The following is a 19,305-nucleotide window of genomic DNA, read 5'->3' on the forward strand; positions in this document are numbered from 1 at the left end:
ATGTACCTCTTATCATACACCTAACATTATATCATGCACCTCTTATCATACGCTTAACATTATATCATGCACCTCTTATCATACACCTAACATTATATCATGCACCTCTTATCATACACCTTACATAATATCATGTACCTCTTACCATACACCTCACATTATATCATGTACCTCTTATCATACACCTAACATTGTATCATGCACCTCTTATCATACACCTAACATTATATAATGCACCTCTTATCATACACCTAACATTATATTATGCACTTCTTATCATACACCTAACATTATATCATGCACCTCTTATCATACACCTAACATGATTTCATGTACCTTTTATCATGCACATCTTATCATACACCTAACATTATATTATGCACATCTTATCATACACCTAACATTATATTCTGCACCTCTTATCATACACCTAACATTATTTCATGTACGTCTTATTATACATCTAACATGATGTTGCACGTCATACAACTAACATTATATCATGCACGTCATACACCTAACATTATATCATGCACGTCACACCTAACATGATATCATGCACATCACACACCTAACATGATATCATGCACATCACACACCTAACATGATATCATGCACGTCATACACCTAACATTATATCATACACGTCATACACCTAACATTATATTATACACGTCACACACCTAACATGATATCATGCACGTCACACACCTAACATTATATCATACACGCCATACACCTAACATTATATCATACACGTCACACACCTAACATTATATCATGCACGTCACACCTAACATGATATGCAAATCAAACACCTAACATGATATCATGCACGTCATACACCTAACATTATATCATACACGTCATACACATAACATTATATCACACACGTCATACACCTAACATTATATCATACTCGTCATACACCTAACATATCATACACGTCATACACCTAACATTATATCATACACGTCACACACCTAAAATTTATGCACGTCACACCTAACATGATATCATGCACATCACACACCTAACATTATGTCATACACGTCACACACCTAACATGATATCATGCACGTCATGCACCTAACATTATATCATACACCTAACATGATATCATGCAGGTGTAAGGGCACAGCTAACATGATATCATGCAGGTGTAATGGCACACCTAACATGATATCATGCAGGTGTAATGGCACAGCTAACATGATATCATGCACGTCATACACCTAACATTATATCATACACCTAACATGATATCATGCAGGTGTAAGGGCACAGCTAACATGATATCATGCAGGTGTAATGGCACAGCTAACATGATATCATGCACGTCATACACCTAACATTATATCATACACGTAACATGATATCATGCAGGTGTAAGGGCACAGCTAACATGATAACATGCAGGTGTTATGGCACAGCTAACATGATATCATGCACGTCATACACCTAACATTATATCATACACCTAACATGATATGCAGGTGTAAGGGCATAGCTAACATGATATCATGCAGGTGTTATTGCACACTTAATATGATATCATGCACGTCATACACCTAACATTATATCATACACCTAACATGATATCATGCAGGTGCTATGGCACAGCTAACATGATATCATGCACGTCATACACCTAACATTATATCATACACCTAACATAATATCATGCAGGTGTTATGGCACAGCTAACATGATATCATGCAGGTGTTATGGCACAGCTAACATGATATCATGCAGGTGTAATGGCACAGCTAACATGCTATCATGCGGGTGTTATGGCACAGCTAACATGATATCATGCAGGTGTAATGGCACAGCTAACATGCTATCATGCGGGTGTTATGGCACAGCTAACATAATATCATGCAGGTGTTATGGCACAGCTAACATGATATCATGCAGGTGTTATGGCACAGCTAACATGATATCATGCAGGTGTTATGGCACAGCTTACATGATATCATGCAGGTGTTATGGCACAGCTAACATGATATCATGCAGGTGTTATGGCACAGCTAACATGATATCATGCAGGTGTTATGGCACAGCTAACATGATATCATGCAGGTATAAGGGCACAGCTAACATGATATCATGCAGGTGTTATGGCACAGCTAACATGATATCATGCAGGTGTTATGGCACAGCTAACATGATATCATGCAGGTGTTATGGCACAGCTTACATGATATCATGCAGGTGTTATGGCCCAGCTAACATGATATCATGCAGGTGTTATGGCACAGCTAACATTATCGCACAGAAAGGTGGCGAGTGTGCAGAATTAGAAAAGAAGATGAACTCTAAGTGAGATGTAGGAGGAGAGAGAAGTTGGTTGCCGTAGAAACACTTGGCAAACTTTATGAAGATTTAGTGTGTGTGTGTGTGTGTGTGTGTGTGTGTGTGTGTGTGTGTGTGTGTGCGTGTGCGTGTGTGTGTGTGTGTGTGTGTGTGTGTGCGCGGCAACAAGATCCTGACACACACTTGTAGTCTCAATCCTTGAAGACATGTATTAATAGAAACATCCGAGCCTATGATTAACATAATAATCATAATAACAGTAGAAGAAGTGAGTCTTGACGTCACAACAACTTGTGGCTGCGAGTGACGACTGACCTCTGGCGGCTGAAACATGGAACTGCAACAAGCAGTCACTTAACCACTACATCTTTGACAGAAAGTTCCAACTATTTGAAACTGCAGCTTTTTTTTTTTTTTACAAATATATTACAAAAATCCATTTCAATTATCTGTATCATATTTGACACAGCCAAATATTATTTGTATCTTATTTTCTTATCAAACCAAAATACAATGCAACACACAGAAATGCACATGATGTTATTTCCAAACATCAAAATAACATTTAGCTGCTCCACATCACTAGAATTCACTTTTTTAGCATTTTCAAAACATCTTTAAAGTTGTAATTATTTGTAAAAATTTTTTTTAAAAAGTCAACATTATTATGTATTTTTTTCTCTCATAAAAATCATAAAGCTATCATTTATTATCCCGACACACATTGAGTGATCACCACAAATAATACATCAAATTGTATATTTTACCTGTAAATATACCATATTGTGTCATGTAAACAATATATTTGTTTAAACATCTAAATACTGTGTGTTGTTCCATGCTCTTTATTATGCATGAAATGTAATAAAATACTAATTTAGAGGTACATTACCTTTTATACCTGCTGTGTCAAATGTGATACACACATTTTCAACAGTTTTACTCTAAAATATTTGATGAAATATTAAGTCATTTCACATTTTATCAACAAATTAACTGTTCCTACTGATGTGTCAGTAAAAAAATTAATTTTCTGACCTTTTCCCTTCAAATTTGGCAAAGTTTCTCTTCAAAAATGATGGTGTTTTTCCTTTCTTCTTTGTGACAATCTTGCAGGATGACTGCACAGCCCTCTAATAAGTCCATTACTGCCCTCTTGTGGATCATACGTGTAATGCATCTGGTCTGGTACGTCAGGTTTGTTATGAATAAAATGACGTAGAGGACTGCGGTGTTATAGGGTCACATATCATTTTATTTTGTATATTTTTTGGCACGGTATTAAGTTATGAATCACAAACATTTTTACTTATTAATGTTGAACTCATTTTACAAAAACATGGCAAAGCATTTAAAAAGTTAAATGTGATGAATATATTCTATTTCTTTTTTTTTTTTTTTTTGCCTCGTGCCAAAACTGTGAAAAATCTTATAAATATTTTCACATTTCATTCATTAATTCATGATTTTTTTTAAAAAAAAATTCATATTTATATAATATGGCACAAAAAATTCCATGAATCAAACTTTTTTTTGTTGATAAGCATAAAATGAGGTTTTCGTGCCAAATTATGAAATATTTGTTCAAAAATGTTCCAGTTTAATTTATAATTTGATTATATTTACCATTTAATCTGTAGTTTTGTGCACTTAAAAAACTTACATGGAATATGTCTTATAGGTGACCGCTAGAGGGCGCTCACGTTCCTATGGGCAATTCCCCGCTAAAACATTTTATTGGGTCTTTGGTCATTTTACTTATAATTGTGACGAATAAAGATAATTATTTGTTGAAATATGAATTAACTGTTGGTAAAATATAATAACTGTTAGCAGCGTTTTTGTTGTTTAAAATGTTGAGCTCATTTTCAATTGTTTGTAGATTAATGTCGCCCTCTTGTGGCTAAAACATGGCACAGCTGCTGTGGAGCCATTTTCAGTCATTTGTATTAAATGTGTTTACTATTTTTATTATTTTCATGCATATTTTTTCATCAAACTTCCACAGTGAAATGTTTAACTTTTTAGTTGCTTAATATAAAAAGTATATTTTACATCAATAAAGGGACAAGCGGTAGAAAATGGATGATCTACTGCAGCAGCCTGGCCCGCCGCGTCCCCCCTCGCCAGCGGCCCTGCTCCTGCTCCTGCTCCTGCTCCTGCTCCTGCTCCTGCTCCTGCTCCTGCGCGTCTCCTGACGGACTCCGACGTGCCGGAGCCAGGCCGTCCCACGCCTCGCGGTAGCCATGGCGACGGAGGAAGGGCTGCAGAGTTGCTAGGCGACGGGAGAGCTCGCTGATTCGCTGACGCAGCAGAGAGACTTCTCGCAACAAGTCGTGGATGGTCTCGGAGAGAGGGCGCACCCTGCAGGGAGTACAAGGTACTGCGTTCCTCATGACGTCATCCATCGCAGGCAGGGACTTGTTGGACACGTTCATGTTTCATACATCATGTTTCATACGTCGTCCATGTTTCATACATCATGTTTCATACGTTGTCCATGTTTCATACATCGTTCATGTTTCATACAGCGTTTATGTTTTATACGTCGTCCATGTTTCATACATCATTCATGTTTCATACGTCATTCATGTTTCGTACATCATGTTTCATAGGTCATTCATGTTTCATACATCATTCATGTTTCATACGTCATTCATGTTTCATACGTCATGTTTCATATAACAAATGTTATACATCGTTCATGTTTCATACATCATGTTTCATACGTCATTCATGTTTCTTACGTCGTCCATGTTTCATACAGCGTTCATGTTTCATACGTCGTCCATGTTTCATACATCACTCATGTTTCATACATCGTTCATGTTTCATACATCATGTTTCATACGTCGTCCATGTTTCATACATCACTCATGTTTCATACATCACTCATGTTTCATACGTCATTCATGTTTCTTACGTCGTCCATGTTTCATACATCGTTCATGTTTCATACAGCGTTCATGTTTCATGCGTCGTCCATGTTTCATACATCATTCATGTTTCATACATCATGTTTCATACATCGTCCATGTTTCATACATCATGTTTCATGCGTCGTCCATGTTTCATACATCATTCATGTTTCATACATCATGTTTCATACGTCGTCCATGTTTCATACATCATTCATGTTTCATACATCGTTCATGTTTCATACATCGTCCATGTTTCATACATCATGTTTCATGCGTCGTCCATGTTTCATACATCATTCATGTTTCATACATCATGTTTCATACGTCGTCCATGTTTCATACATCATTCATGTTTCATACATCGTTCATGTTTCATACAGCGTTCATGTTTTATACGTCGTCCATGTTTCATACATCATTCATGTTTCACACATTGTTCATGTTTCATACAGCGTTCATGTTTCATATGTAGTCCATGTTTCATACATCATTCATGTTTCATACATCGTTCATGTTTCATACAGCGTTCATGTTTTATACGTCGTCCATGTTTCATACATCATTCATGTTTCATACGTCATTCATGTTTCATACATCATGTTTCATAGGTCATTCATGTTTCATACATCATTCATGTTTCATACGTCATTCATGTTTCATACGTCATGTTTCATATAACAAATGTTATACATCGTTCATGTTTCATACATCATGTTTCATACGTCATTCATGTTTCTTACGTCGTCCACGTTTCATACATCGTTCATGTTTCATACAGCGTTCATGTTTCATACGTCGTCCATGTTTCATACATCACTCATGTTTCATACATCGTTCATGTTTCATACATCATGTTTCATACGTCGTCCATGTTTCATACATCACTCATGTTTCATACATCATTCATGTTTCATACGTCATTCATGTTTCTTACGTCGTCCATGTTTCATACATCGTTCATGTATCATACAGTGTTCATGTTTCATGCGTCGTCCATGTTTCATACATCATTCATGTTTCATACATCATGTTTCATACATCGTCCATGTTTCATACATCATGTTTCATGCGTCGTCCATGTTTCATACATCATTCATGTTTCATACATCATGTTTCATACGTCGTCCATGTTTCATACATCATTCATGTTTCATACATCGTTCATGTTTCATACATCGTCCATGTTTAATACATCATGTTTCATGCGTCGTCCATGTTTCATACATCATTCATGTTTCATACATCATGTTTCATACGTCGTCCATGTTTCATACATCATTCATGTTTCATACATCGTTCATGTTTCATACAGCGTTCATGTTTTATACGTCGTCCATGTTTCATACATCATTCATGTTTCATATGTCATTCATGTTTCATACATCATGTTTCATAGGTCATTCATGTTTCATACATCATTCATGTTTCATACGTCATTCATGTTTCATACGTCATGTTTCATATAACAAATTTTATACATCGTTCATGTTTCATACATCATGTTTCATATGTCATTCATGTTTCATACATCGTTCATGTTTCATACGTCATTCATGTATCATACATCATTCATGTTTCATACGTCATTCATGTTTCATACATCGTGTTTCATAGGTCATTCATGTTTCATACGTCATTCATGTTTCATACATCATGTTTCATATGTCATTCATGTTTCATACATCATGTTTCATAGGTCATTCATGTTTCATACATCATGTTTCATACGTCGTCCATGTTTCATACATCATTCATGTTTCATACATCGTTCATGTTTCATATAGCGTTCATGTTTTATACGTCGTCCATGTTTCATACATCATTCATGTTTCATACATCATTCATGTTTCATACATCATGTTTCATAGGTCATTCATGTTTCATACATCATTCATGTTTCATATAACAAATTTTATACAGCGTTCATGTTTCATACATCATGTTTCATACGTCATTCATGTATCATTCATCATTCATGTTTCATACGTCATTCATGTTTCATACATCATGTTTCATAGGTCATTCATGTTTCATACGTCATTCATGTTTCATACATCATGTTTCATACGTCATTCATGTTTCATACATCATGTTTCATAGGTCATTCATGTTTCATACATCATGTTTCATACGTCATTCATGTTTCATAGGTCATTCATGTTTCATACGTCATTCATGTTTCATACATCATTCATGTTTCATATGTCATTCATGTTTCATACGTCATTCATGTTTCATATGTCATTCATGTTTCATACATCATTCATGTTTCATACATCATACACCTCCAGTTCAATTAAGTTGGCCCTCCACATCATTTAAGGTGGCCTTCCACATCAGATAAGGTGACCCTCCACATCATCTAAGTTGGCCCTCCACATCATTTGAAGGGGCCCTCCACATCATTTAGGGTGACCCTTTACATCATTTAATGTAGCTCTTCACATCATTTATTGTGGCCCTCCACATCATTTAAAGTGGCCCTCCACATCATTTAAAGTGGCCCTCCACATCATTTAATGTAGCTCTTCACATCATTTAAGGTGGCCCTCCACATCATTTAAAGTGGCCCTCCACATCATTTAATGTGGCCCTCCACATCATTTAATGTAGCTCTTCACATCATTTAAGGTGGCCCTCCACATCATTTAAAGTGGCCCTCCACATCATTTAAAGTGGCCCTCCACATCATTTAAAGTGGCCCTCCACATCATTTAATGTAGCTCTTCACATCATTTAAGGTGGCCCTCCACATCATTTAAGTTGTCCTTCCACATCATTTATTATGGCCCACCACATCATTTATGTGGCCCACCACATCATTTATGTGGCCCTCCCCATGAATTAATGTGGCCCCCCACATCATTTAATGTGGCCCACCACATCATTTATGTGGCCCTCCCCATGAATTAATGTGGCCCCCCACATCATTTAATGTGGCCCACCACATCATTTATGTGGCCCTCCCCATGAATTAATGTGGCCCCCCACATCATTTAATGTGGCCCACCACGTCATTTAATGTGGCCCACCACATCATTTATGTGGCCCTCCACATCATTTAACGTGAAGGTACAAGTCAGTAGAATGCAGTAAAAGTAATAGTATTATTAGTAGTAGTATTTGAAGGTACATGTCAGTAGAATGCAGTAAAATTAGTATTAGTAGTATTTGAAGTACCTGGAGTAGTCAGGTAGAAGAGTGTTGGGTTGAGATTGCAGCAAAGTCTTGATCTCCTTGAAGATTTGTTTCCCCCAAACATCCAAAAGTTGAGTCACGCTGCGCTCTGATGTCACGTCCACTCTGTCAGCTGACATCACAATATTCATAATATTCATAATTGCTCTGATGTCACGTCCACTCTGTCAGCTGACATCACAATATTCATAATATTCATAATAATATTCATAATAGTATCCATAATAATACTCATAATAATATTCATAATAATATCCATAATTATATGCATAATAATAGTCATAATAATATCCATAGTAATATCCATAATAATATCCATAAGAATATTCATAATATTCATAATAATATTCATAATAGTCATAATAATATCCATAATAATATTCATAATAATATCCGTAATTATATGCATAATAATAGTCATAATAATATCCATAATAATATTCATAATAATATCCATAATAATATGCATAATAATAATCATAATAGTCATAATAATATTCATAATTATATCCATAATAATAGTCATAATAATATCCATAATAATATTCATAATAATAGTCATAATAATATTCATAATAATAGTCATAATAATATTCATAATAATATTCATAATTGCTCTGATGTCACGTCCACTCTGTCAGCTGACATGGTAATATTCATAACAACATTCATAATAATATTCATAATAATAATAGTCATTGTCATTTTCTGTTAGCTTTGGACTCTTTTAGTTCCTGTTTGTGACATCTCTGAGTTTGGTTTGGTTACCATGGTTACTTATTATTCCCACCTGGCTCTGATTAGTGTCCGCCCGCTCACCTGCTTGGCGAGCACTAATCAGAGGCATTATCTAAGCCTGCCTTTGCCAGTCAGTCGGCCTGGCGTCATTGTTCGAGTCGTGCCGTGTCCACGTAAGTCGTGTTTGTTTCATGCCATAGTTTATGCTGTTTGTTTCATGCCACAGTTTTGTGTTTGTTCCAAGCCATAGTTTATGCTGTTTGTTTCATGCCACAGTTTTGTGTTTGTTCCAAGCCATAGTTTATGCTGTTTGTTTCATGCCACAGTTTTGTGTTTGTTCCAAGCCATAGTTTATGCTGTTTGTTTCATGCCACAGTTTCGTGTTTGTTCCACGCCATAGTTTATGCTGTTTGTTTCATGCCACAGTTTCGTGTTTGTTCCACGCCATAGTTTATGCTGTTTGTTTCATGCCACAGTTTCTTGTTTGTTCCAAACCATAGTTTATGCTGTTTGTTTCATGCCACAGTTTCGTATTTGTTCTAAGCCATAGTTTATGCTGTTTGTTTCATGCCACAGTTTCGTGTTTGTTCCACGCCATAGTTTATGCTGTTTGTTTCATACCACAGTTTCGTGTTTGTTCCAAGCCATAGCTTATGCTGTTTGTTTCATGCCACAGTTTCGTGTTTGTTCCAAGCCATAGTTTATGCTGTTTGTTTCATGCCACAGTTTCGTGTTTGTTCCACGCCATAGTTTATGCTGTTTGTTTCATGCCACAGTTTCGTGTTTGTTCCAAGCCATAGTTTATGCTGTTTGTTTCATGCCACAGTTTCGTGTTTGTTCCACGCCATAGTTTATGCTGTTTGTTTCATGCCACAGTTTTGTGTTTGTTCCACGCCATAGTTTATGCTGTTTGTGTCATGCCACCGTTTTGTGTTTGTTCCACGCCATAGTTTATGCTGTCTGTGTCATGCCACAGTTTCGTGTTTGTTCCACGCCATAGTTTATGCTGTTTGTTTCATGCCACAGTTTTGTGTTTGTTCCTAGCCATAGTTTATGCTGTTTGTTTCATGCCACAGTTTTGTGTTTGTTCCACGCCATAGTTTATGCTGTTTGTTTCATGCCACAGTTTTGTGTTTGTTCCAAGCCATAGTTTATGCTGTTTGTTTCATGCCACAGTTTTGTGTTTGTTGCACGCCATAGTTTATGCTGTTTGTTTCATGCCACAGTTTTGTGTTTGTTGCACGCCATAGTTTATGCTGTTTGTGTCATGCCACAGTTTCGTGTTTGTTCCACGCCATAGTTTATGCTGTTTGTTTCATGCCACTGTTTCGTGTTTGTTCCAAGCCATAGTTTGTTTGTTTACCTCATGCCCTGCCAAGATTTCTTGAGAAGATTAAAATCATCTCCTACCTCACGCTGTCGTCCGGAGATTTTCCGTTCTGCATTCCCGGGAGAACGACCCCGCAGTGAGCCGCAAAACCCCCCCGTGACAGTCATAATAATAGTCATAATAACATTCATAATAATAGTCATAGTAATATTCATAATAACAACATTCATAATAATATTCATAATGATATTCATAATAATGTTCATAATAATAATAATATTCATAATAATATCCATAGTAAAATTCATAATAATATTTATAATAGTATTCTTAGTAATATTGATAATAATAATATCCATAATAATAATATACATAATGATATCCATAGTAATATTCATAGTAATATCCATAATAATAATATTCAAAATAATATACATATCATTACTCATAATAATAATACTCATAATAATATTCATAAAAATAACATTCATAGTAATATGCATAATAATAATATTTATAATAATAATATACATATCATTACTCATAATAATAATACTCATAATAATATTCATAAAAATAACATTCATAGTAATATGCATAATAATAATATTTATAATAATAATATTCATAATAATAATATTCATAATAATATCCATAGTAAAATTCATAATAATATTTACAATAGTATTCTTAGTAATATTGATAATAATAATATTCATAATAATAATATACATAATGATATCCATAATAATATTCGTGATAATATTCATAATGATATCCATAATAATATTCATAGTAATATCCATAATAATAATATTCAAAATAATATACATAGCAATACTCATAATAATATTCATAAAAATAACATTCATAGTAATATGCATAATAATAATATGTATAATAGTAATATTCATAATAATAATATTCATAATAGTAATATTCATAAAAAACTATATTCATAGTAATATTCATAATAATAATATTCATAATAATATAAAAATTTGCTCTGTCACATCCACTCTGTCAGCTGACATAATAATATTCACAATAATATTTATAATGATATAATTATGATATTACAAACGTAATATTGATATGCCTGTAAGAAGTCTTGGCTGAAGTGTTACCTCCTTCTCTGTAGTTCCAATGTCCGTCATCATAATAATAATATAATAATGATATTAATATAATATTATATAATAATGAAGTCTTACCTCCTTCTCTGTAGTTCCAATGTATGTCATCATAATAATAACATCAATAATAATATAATAATTATATTAATATAATATTATATAATAATGAAGTCTTACCTCCTTCTCTGTAGTTCCAATGTATGTCATCATAATAATAATATCAATAACAATATAATAATGATATTAATATAATATCATATAATAATGAAGTCTTACCTCCTTCTCTGTAGTTCCAATGTCCGTCATCATAATAATAATATCAATAATAATATAATAATGATATTAATATGACATCATAATGAAGTCTTACCTCCTTCTCTATAGTTCCAATGTCCGTCATCATCCAAACGGGCCTCCGTTGCTACGGCAACCACCGTCAGCAGCCAGTGAGCGTTCATGACCAGCTTGTGGAAGCAGAAGAGGAAAACACATTTACTTTTCCCCGAATTCATTTAACCTTTTTCACCTCGGGGCCCAATGTGTCCACTACAGAGGGCCCCGGGGCCCCACTCAAATATTATCTAACCTACTTACAGTTCATAAGAAAACACAAATATTATTACCAAGCCTTAGGTCAGGCTGATTACAAAAACAAATAATCAAATATACTGCAAAACTAGAGACTCAAAAAAAGTGACGAAAAATAAACTATGCAGTGCTAAAATAAATAAATACATTATAAATAATAATGATAATATTTATATATGTTTCTTAAATTAACTGTCAATAAAATGAAAGTGCAAATTCACCACTTTAGTCATAATTCTTGCGCTGAAGAAACTTCTCTATGACTTTAATTTGTTTTTATACTCAAAAAAAGTGACGAAAAATAAACTATGCAGTGCTAAAATAAATAAATACATTATAAATAATGATAATATTTATATATGTTTCTTAAATTAACTGTCAATAAAATGAAAGTGCAAATTCACCACTTTAGTCATAATTCTTGCGCTGAGTTTGTTTTTATATTTTCATTACTGCCTCAAGTGGTGGAACACTGTATTACATCTGAGTACCGCTGCGAAACACATGTTTTTGGAGGCCCTCTGAGGGGCACCCAGACCCAACAATGGGCCCCGGCCCTATGGTTAAGAAACATTGCCTTAAATCCTACACGAGTCTTGCTAACTTTGTTTAATAAAAAATAAGTAGGCTATAATTTTATGCAAAGTTTGCATATTTTGTCCATAAAAAAAAAATGTTCTGACGAAGAGGGCATGAAACATGAAATAAAAACTTTTTATCATCAGGTAGATCTGAAGTTGATCTAGAAATGTAAACGTGGGAAAAAAATTAAATGACAAATTATAATGTGACTTATTTTTTAAAATCAGGGTCCACGGGACCAAACTAAAGGTTAACAAATATTGGCTTTTGGAAATGAAAAAGATCCAAATGGCCCCCGCCTGCTTTGATTTTTCAGTGTGCGGCCCTCAGTGGAAAAAGTCTGGACGCCCCACCAGATTCTATTTTATATTATATTACACGATACAAGGAAACACCACAGGATGGAGCATGATAACAACGTGGATGTGCAGTAAATGAGTGTCTCCATGGTGACCGCCGGTAGTACACGCAAAATATTAAATAAATAGTGCAGTTTGCACCACTTTTGCACCTGCTATCCATTGTACATGCAGTCTTAGTGGATCACCTACTATTTGTTTTAGTTTCAGATATATAAAACTACTATATAGATCATCTTTGATTGATTGATTAATAGTTTGCACGTGCTATTTAGCACTTGTTATTTGGGCTCTTAGTAGATCAGTTCTTGAGTGCTTTGAATTGTTTTCTTTGTGAATTTAGACTATCATTCAAGAATATGTTTGTATGTGTATATGTACAGTATGTATGTATGTATGTGTGTATATTCAGTATTTATTATTAGGGACCGAGTCCCTTTGGGACGGAGGACCCTATTGTATTTCTAGTGTTTTATTATTATACCGCCGCCTCTTTGAGCTGTAATTTGACCCCCTTAACATGCTTCAAAACTCACACACATCAGGACTGGCGAAAATTGCGATCTTATCAAAAAAACCAAACCCCAAAACTCAAAATTGCGCTCCAGCGCCCCCTAGGAACTCAAACAAAACTGCCTGTAGCTCCCGGTAGGAATGTCGTAGAGACATGAAACAAAAACCTCTGTGTAGGTCTCACTTAGACCTATATTTCATACACTGACAACCCCCAGCAAAAATCAACAGGAAGTTTGCAATTCCCCCTTCAAAACAAAAGTTGTGTAAAAACCATACTTGCCAACCTTGAGACCTCCGATTCCGGGGGGGTGCGGCGTGGTTGGGGGTGGGGGCGGGGGCGGGGCTGGGGTGTGGTTGGGGCGTGGTTAAGAGGGGAGGAGTATATTTACAGCTAGAATTCACCAACTCGAGTATTTCATATATGTATATATATATATATATATATATATATATATATATATATATATATATATATATATATATATATGTATATATATATATATATATATATATATATATATATATATATATATGAAATACTTGACTTTCAGTGAATTCTAGCTATATATATATATATATATATATATATATATATATATATATATATATACATATATATATTTATTTTATTATACATATAAATAAAATAAATACTTGAATTTCAGTTAGATGGCAGTATTGTCTTGTTTACACTAAGAGTGTCACAACATTGCTGTTTACGGCAGACGAACTGCTTTACGGTAGACGAAAACGTGACTGCTGTTGTTGTGTGTTGTTACCGCGCTGGGAGGACGTTAATGACCCTGCCTAACAATAAACCCACATAAGGAACCAAGAACTCGCCCTCGATCATTCTACAGTTATAACGTGATTGGGCAGGCACGCTGTTTATATCGTGGGAAAGCGGACGTAAAAACAGGCTGTCCCCACTCAGGTCCGCATTGAGCTGGAGGGGGCGTGGCCTCCTGCTCCGGCTGAATTCCGGGAGATTTTCGTCAGAAAATGTCTTTTGGGAGGTTTTCGGGAGAGGCGCTGAATTCCGGGAGTCTCCCGGAAAATCCGGGTGGGTTGGCAAGTATGTTTAAAACAGTCACCTTTTTTCAAACGTTATCTCCTCTGAGCGCGTTTGTCGTGTCGGCTTCAAATTAGCACAGGAGAGAGATTGAACCCTTCTGATTAAAAGTTGATGAAAGACTTTTAATTACTGCTCCGGTTTGGATTTTATGAGCCCTCAAAGTCGGTTCCGTTCATCGCTGCTTGCAGCTTTAATTATAACAAGCAGCGTTGGTCGGGTCCGCCTTTTGGCAGGTGCTAGTCCTAGGTGTCCCAATACTTTTGTCCAGTGGTAGTCCTGAGTGAGACCTAGATAGACGTTTTTGTTTCGTGTCTCTACGATATTCGTACTGGGAGTTAGAGGAAGTTGTGTCTGAGTTCACATTGTCATTATAGGGTATTGTGTGTAGAATTTTGAGGACAAAAAAGAAGAAATTGCATGTTTCGTTGTCATTTTTGGCACCGGTGCAGCATCAGTGCTGCGGGTCTTTGAAGGCTCGTAAAATCAAAACCGTAGCACGTATCAAAACGCCGTCGTCAACTTTTAATCAGAAGGGTTCAATCTCTCTCCTGTAGCAGTTTGAAGCCGACACGACAAACGCGCTCAGAGGAGATAACGTTTGATGTTTGGTGACCGGTTGTAACAAAAATTTTGTTTTGAAGGAGGAATAGCAAACTTCCTGTTGATTTTTGCTGAAGGATGTCAATCTATGAAATGTAGGTCTAGACAAGACCTACATAGAGGTATTTGTTTCATGTCTCTAAGACGTTCCTACCGGAAGTTACAAGCAGTTTTGTCCGAGTTGTCCTCTGAGGAGCAGTTTTTTTCTCTATTTTTTTCAAAAATTATGTAGAGCACAATTTTGAGTTTTGGGGTTCGGGGTTTTTTTTAGATCGCAATTTCCACCAGTCCCGATGTGTGTGAGAATTTTGGTGAGTTTTGAAGTATTTTAAGGGGGTCAAATTACAGCGCAAAAATCAAAAATGAGTGTTTTTAGTCATTTTTTGTCTTGAAGGGGAAATTGCCAACTTCCTGTTGGTTTTTGCCCGAGGATGTGAAATTAAGTAAGTGAGACCTGCATAGAGGTTTTTGTTTTATGTCTCTACGACATTCCTAGTGGGAGTTAGAGGCAATTTACTTCCTAGGGGGCGCTAGAGAGCAGTTTTGATTTTTGGGGTTTGGTTTTTCGACTAAAGTGTGCTGTACCACTTTTTGTATGTGTGTGTAAAATTTGGTGAGTTTTGAAGCATGTTAAGGGGGGCAAAGTAGTGCGCAAAGCGGCGGAATAATAAAGGAAGAATATATAATATTAAAGCTGCAAGCAGCGTTGGTCGGGTCTGCATTTTGGCAGGTGCTAGTCCTAGGTGTCCAATACTTTTGTCCAGTGGTAGTCCTGAGTGAGACCTACATAGAAGTTTTTGTTTCATGTCTCTACGATATTCGTACTGGGAGTTAGAGGAAGTTGTGTCTGTGTTTTTTTCCTAGGTGCTGCGGCACAGTGGTTCTTTTCTTTGAAGGCTCGTAAAATCAAAACCGTAGCACTTATTAAAACACTTTCGCCAAATTTTAATCAGAAGGGTTCAATCTCTCTCCTGTAGTAGTTTGAAGCCAAAACGACAAACGCGCTCAGAGGAGATAATGTTTGATGTTTGGTGACCGCTTTTTAAAAAAAATTTGTTTTGAAGTGGGGATATCAAACTTCCTGTTGATTTTTGCTGAAGGATGTCAATCTATGAAATGTAGGTCTAAGTGAGACCTACATAGAGGTTTTTGTTTCATGTCTCTAAGACGTTCCTACCGGAAGTTACAAGCAGTTTTGTCTGTGTTTTCCTCTGAGAAGCAGTTTTGTCTCTGTTTTATTAAAAAATTGCGCTAGAGCGCAATTTTGAGTTTTGGGGTTCGGTTTTTTTTTAGATCGTAATTTCTACCAGGCCCGATGTGTGTAAAAAGTTTGGTGAGTTTTGAAGTATTTTAAGGGGGTCAAATTACAGCTCAAAGAGGCAAAAATGAGTGTTTTTAGTCATTTTTTGTGTTGAAGGGGAAATTGCCAACTTCCTGTTGATTTTTGCTGAAGGATGTCAATCTTTGAAATGTAGGTCTAGGCGAGGCCTACATAGAGGTATTTGTTTCATGTCTCTAAGACGTTCCTACCGGAAGTTACAAGCAGTTTTGTCCGAGTTTTCCTCTGAGGAGCAGTTTTTTTCTCTGTTTTTTTTTAAAAAATTATGTAGAGCATAATTTTGAGTTTTGGGGTTCGGTTTTTTTTTTAGATCGCAATTTCCACCAGTCCCGATGTGTGTGAGAATTTTGGTGAGTTTTGAAGTATTTTAAGGGGGTCAAATTACAGCTCAAAAATCAAAAATGAGTGTTTTTAGTCATTTTTTGTCTTGAAGGGGAAATTGCCAACTTCCTGTTGGTTTTTGCCCGAGGATGTGAAATTATGAAAGGTAGGTCTAAGTGAGACCTACATAGAGGTCCCTAGTGGGAGTTAGAGGCAATTTACTTCCTAGGGGGCGCTAGAGAGCAGTTTTGATTTTTGGGGTTTGGTTTTTTTGACTAAAGTGTGCTGTACCACTTTGTATGTGTGTGTAAAATTTGGTGAGTTTTGAAGCATGTTAAGGGGGGCAAAGTAGTGCGCAAAGCGGCGGAATAATAAAGAAAGAATATATAATATAATAATAATAATAAAACCTTACAAATACAATAGGTTCCTTTGTAACCAGTACAAAGCGGACCCTAATTATTATTGATTCATTATTAGCCTATAATGAAGTTGTAAATTATTGAATAACTTCCCAGGTGTTAAGATAATTGCATGCATCTTCGTGACAAGAGTGTATTATTATTATTATTATTATTATTATTATTCACACAGGATATCTGTAATCCAGTGACTCAGTGTTTGTGTCTTGTAATAATATATTCATGGAGGTGGAGAGAGCTGCAAACATGATGTTGTCTCACATCTGCTGGAAACATGTCACCTCCTCACAGTGCAGCCTGCTACTAGCCTGCCTTCCATAACACCATGTTGTATACACACCACACACAATAATACAAAGTATTACATGTTGTTGTATACGCACCACACACAATAATACAAAGTATTACATGTTGTTGTATACGCACCACACACTATAATACAAAGTATTACATGTTGTTGTATACGCACCACACACAATAATACAAAGTATTACATGTTGTTGTATACGCACTACACACAATAATACCAAGTATTACATGTTGTTGTATACACATTACACACAATAATTTAAAAAAATGGCATGTTACTACCCACTGTACTGCACTTCTAGTATTAATCATTGAAAAACATACTCACCAATTCAAAGTATTTGTAGTGTCCAACGCTGCAATGACAATAAAAGTCTTTTCTATTTTCCTCTGGTATCATGTGCCTCTAATCCTTCTTTCCTCTCCTTCTGGCTCCCATGTTTTGTGCCAGCAGCTCTTATTGTGGATGAAAAGTAGTTTGGGGAGGCGTGGCCTAACGCAGGTCTTATTGTGGATGAAAAGTAGTTTGGGAGGCGTGGCCTAACGCAGGTCTTATTGTGGATGAAAAGTAGTTTGGGAGGCGTGGCCTAAAGCAGGTCTTATTGTGGATGAAAAGTAGTTTGGGGAGGCGTGGCCTAACGCAGGTCTTATTGTGGATGAAAAGTAGTTTGGGAGGCGTGGCCTAACGCAGGTCTTATTGTGGATGAAAAGTAGTTTGGGAGGCGTGGCCTAAAGCAGGTCTTATTGTGGATGAAAAGTAGTTTGGGAGGCGTGGCCTAACGCAGGTCTTATTGTGGATGAAAAGTAGTTTGGGGAGGCGTGGCCTAACGCAGGTCTTATTGTGGATGAAAAGTAGTTTGGGGAGGCGTGGCCTAACGCAGGTCTTATTGTGGATGAAAAGTAGTTTGGGAGGCGTGGCCTAACGCAGGTCTTATTGTGGATGAAAAGTAGTTTGGGAGGCGTGGCCTAAAGCAGGTCTTATTGTGGATGAAAAGTAGTTTGGGAGGCGTGGCCTAACGCAGGTCTTATTGTGGATGAAAAGTAGTTTGGGGAGGCGTGGCCTAACGCAGGTCTTATTGTGGATGAAAAGTAGTTTGGGAGGCGTGGCCTAACGCAGGTCTTATTGTGGATGAAAAGTAGTTTGGGAGGCGTGGCCTAACGCAGGTCTTATTGTGGATGAAAAGTAGTTTGGGGAGGCGTGGCCTAACGCAGGTCTTATTGTGGATGAAAAGTAGTTTGGGGAGGCGTGGCCTAACGCAGGTCTTATTGTGGATGAAAAGTAGTTTGGGAGGCGTGGCCTAACGCAGGTCTTATTGTGGATGAAAAGTAGTTTGGGAGGCGTGGCCTAACGCAGGTCTTATTGTGGATGAAAAGTAGTTTGGGGAGGCGTGGCCTAACGCAGGTCTTATTGTGGATGAAAAGTAGTTTGGGGAGGCGTGGCCTAACGCAGGTCTTATTGTGGATGAAAAGTAGTTTGGGAGGCGTGGCCTAACGCAGGTCTTATTGTGGATGAAAAGTAGTTTGGGAGGCGTGGCCTAACGCAGGTCTTATT

At 36.4% G+C, this 19,305-nt stretch overlaps 2 protein-coding genes across 2 annotated transcripts in view; one reads left to right on the forward strand and one right to left on the reverse strand.

Annotated features, from left to right (window-relative positions):
* The window catches only part of si:ch211-243a20.4 (uncharacterized), a 57,459-nt gene that overhangs the window by 5,802 nt on the left and 32,352 nt on the right, over positions 1-19,305 (forward strand). The window contains exon 2 of the mRNA XM_062027319.1: positions 4,385-4,699. The gene's annotated coding sequence lies outside the window, so the exon portion shown is untranslated. The remainder of the gene's footprint in view (positions 1-4,384; positions 4,700-19,305) is intronic.
* si:ch211-243a20.3 (uncharacterized protein LOC100151507 homolog) lies at positions 4,410-18,173 on the reverse strand. The gene is made up of 4 exons (XM_062025964.1): positions 18,082-18,173; positions 12,013-12,106; positions 8,421-8,550; positions 4,410-4,683 (listed from the first exon to the last, which is right to left on the reverse strand). The coding sequence occupies exons 1-4, from the start codon at positions 18,151-18,153 to the stop codon at positions 4,410-4,412; spliced, it is 570 nt and encodes a 189-aa protein (XP_061881948.1). The 5' UTR covers positions 18,154-18,173.

The sequence above is a fragment of the Entelurus aequoreus genome, linkage group LG18, assembly GCF_033978785.1.
Source record: "Entelurus aequoreus isolate RoL-2023_Sb linkage group LG18, RoL_Eaeq_v1.1, whole genome shotgun sequence".
Taxonomy (NCBI): Eukaryota; Metazoa; Chordata; class Actinopteri; order Syngnathiformes; family Syngnathidae; genus Entelurus; species Entelurus aequoreus.

Bases quoted from the DNA above. Each gene is read 5' to 3' on its own strand.
- si:ch211-243a20.3 (XM_062025964.1), bottom strand. From the start codon at position 18,153: ATGATACCAGAGGAAAATAGAAAAGACTTTTATTGTCATTGCAGCGTT. The intron at 8,551-12,012 runs GTAAGACTTCAT...TTGTGATGTCAG, and splicing joins TTGGAACTATAGAGAAGGAG to CTGACAGAGTGGACGTGACA. The intron at 4,684-8,420 runs GTACTTCAAATA...TACTCCCTGCAG, and splicing joins CTTCTACCTGACTACTCCAG to GGTGCGCCCTCTCTCCGAGA.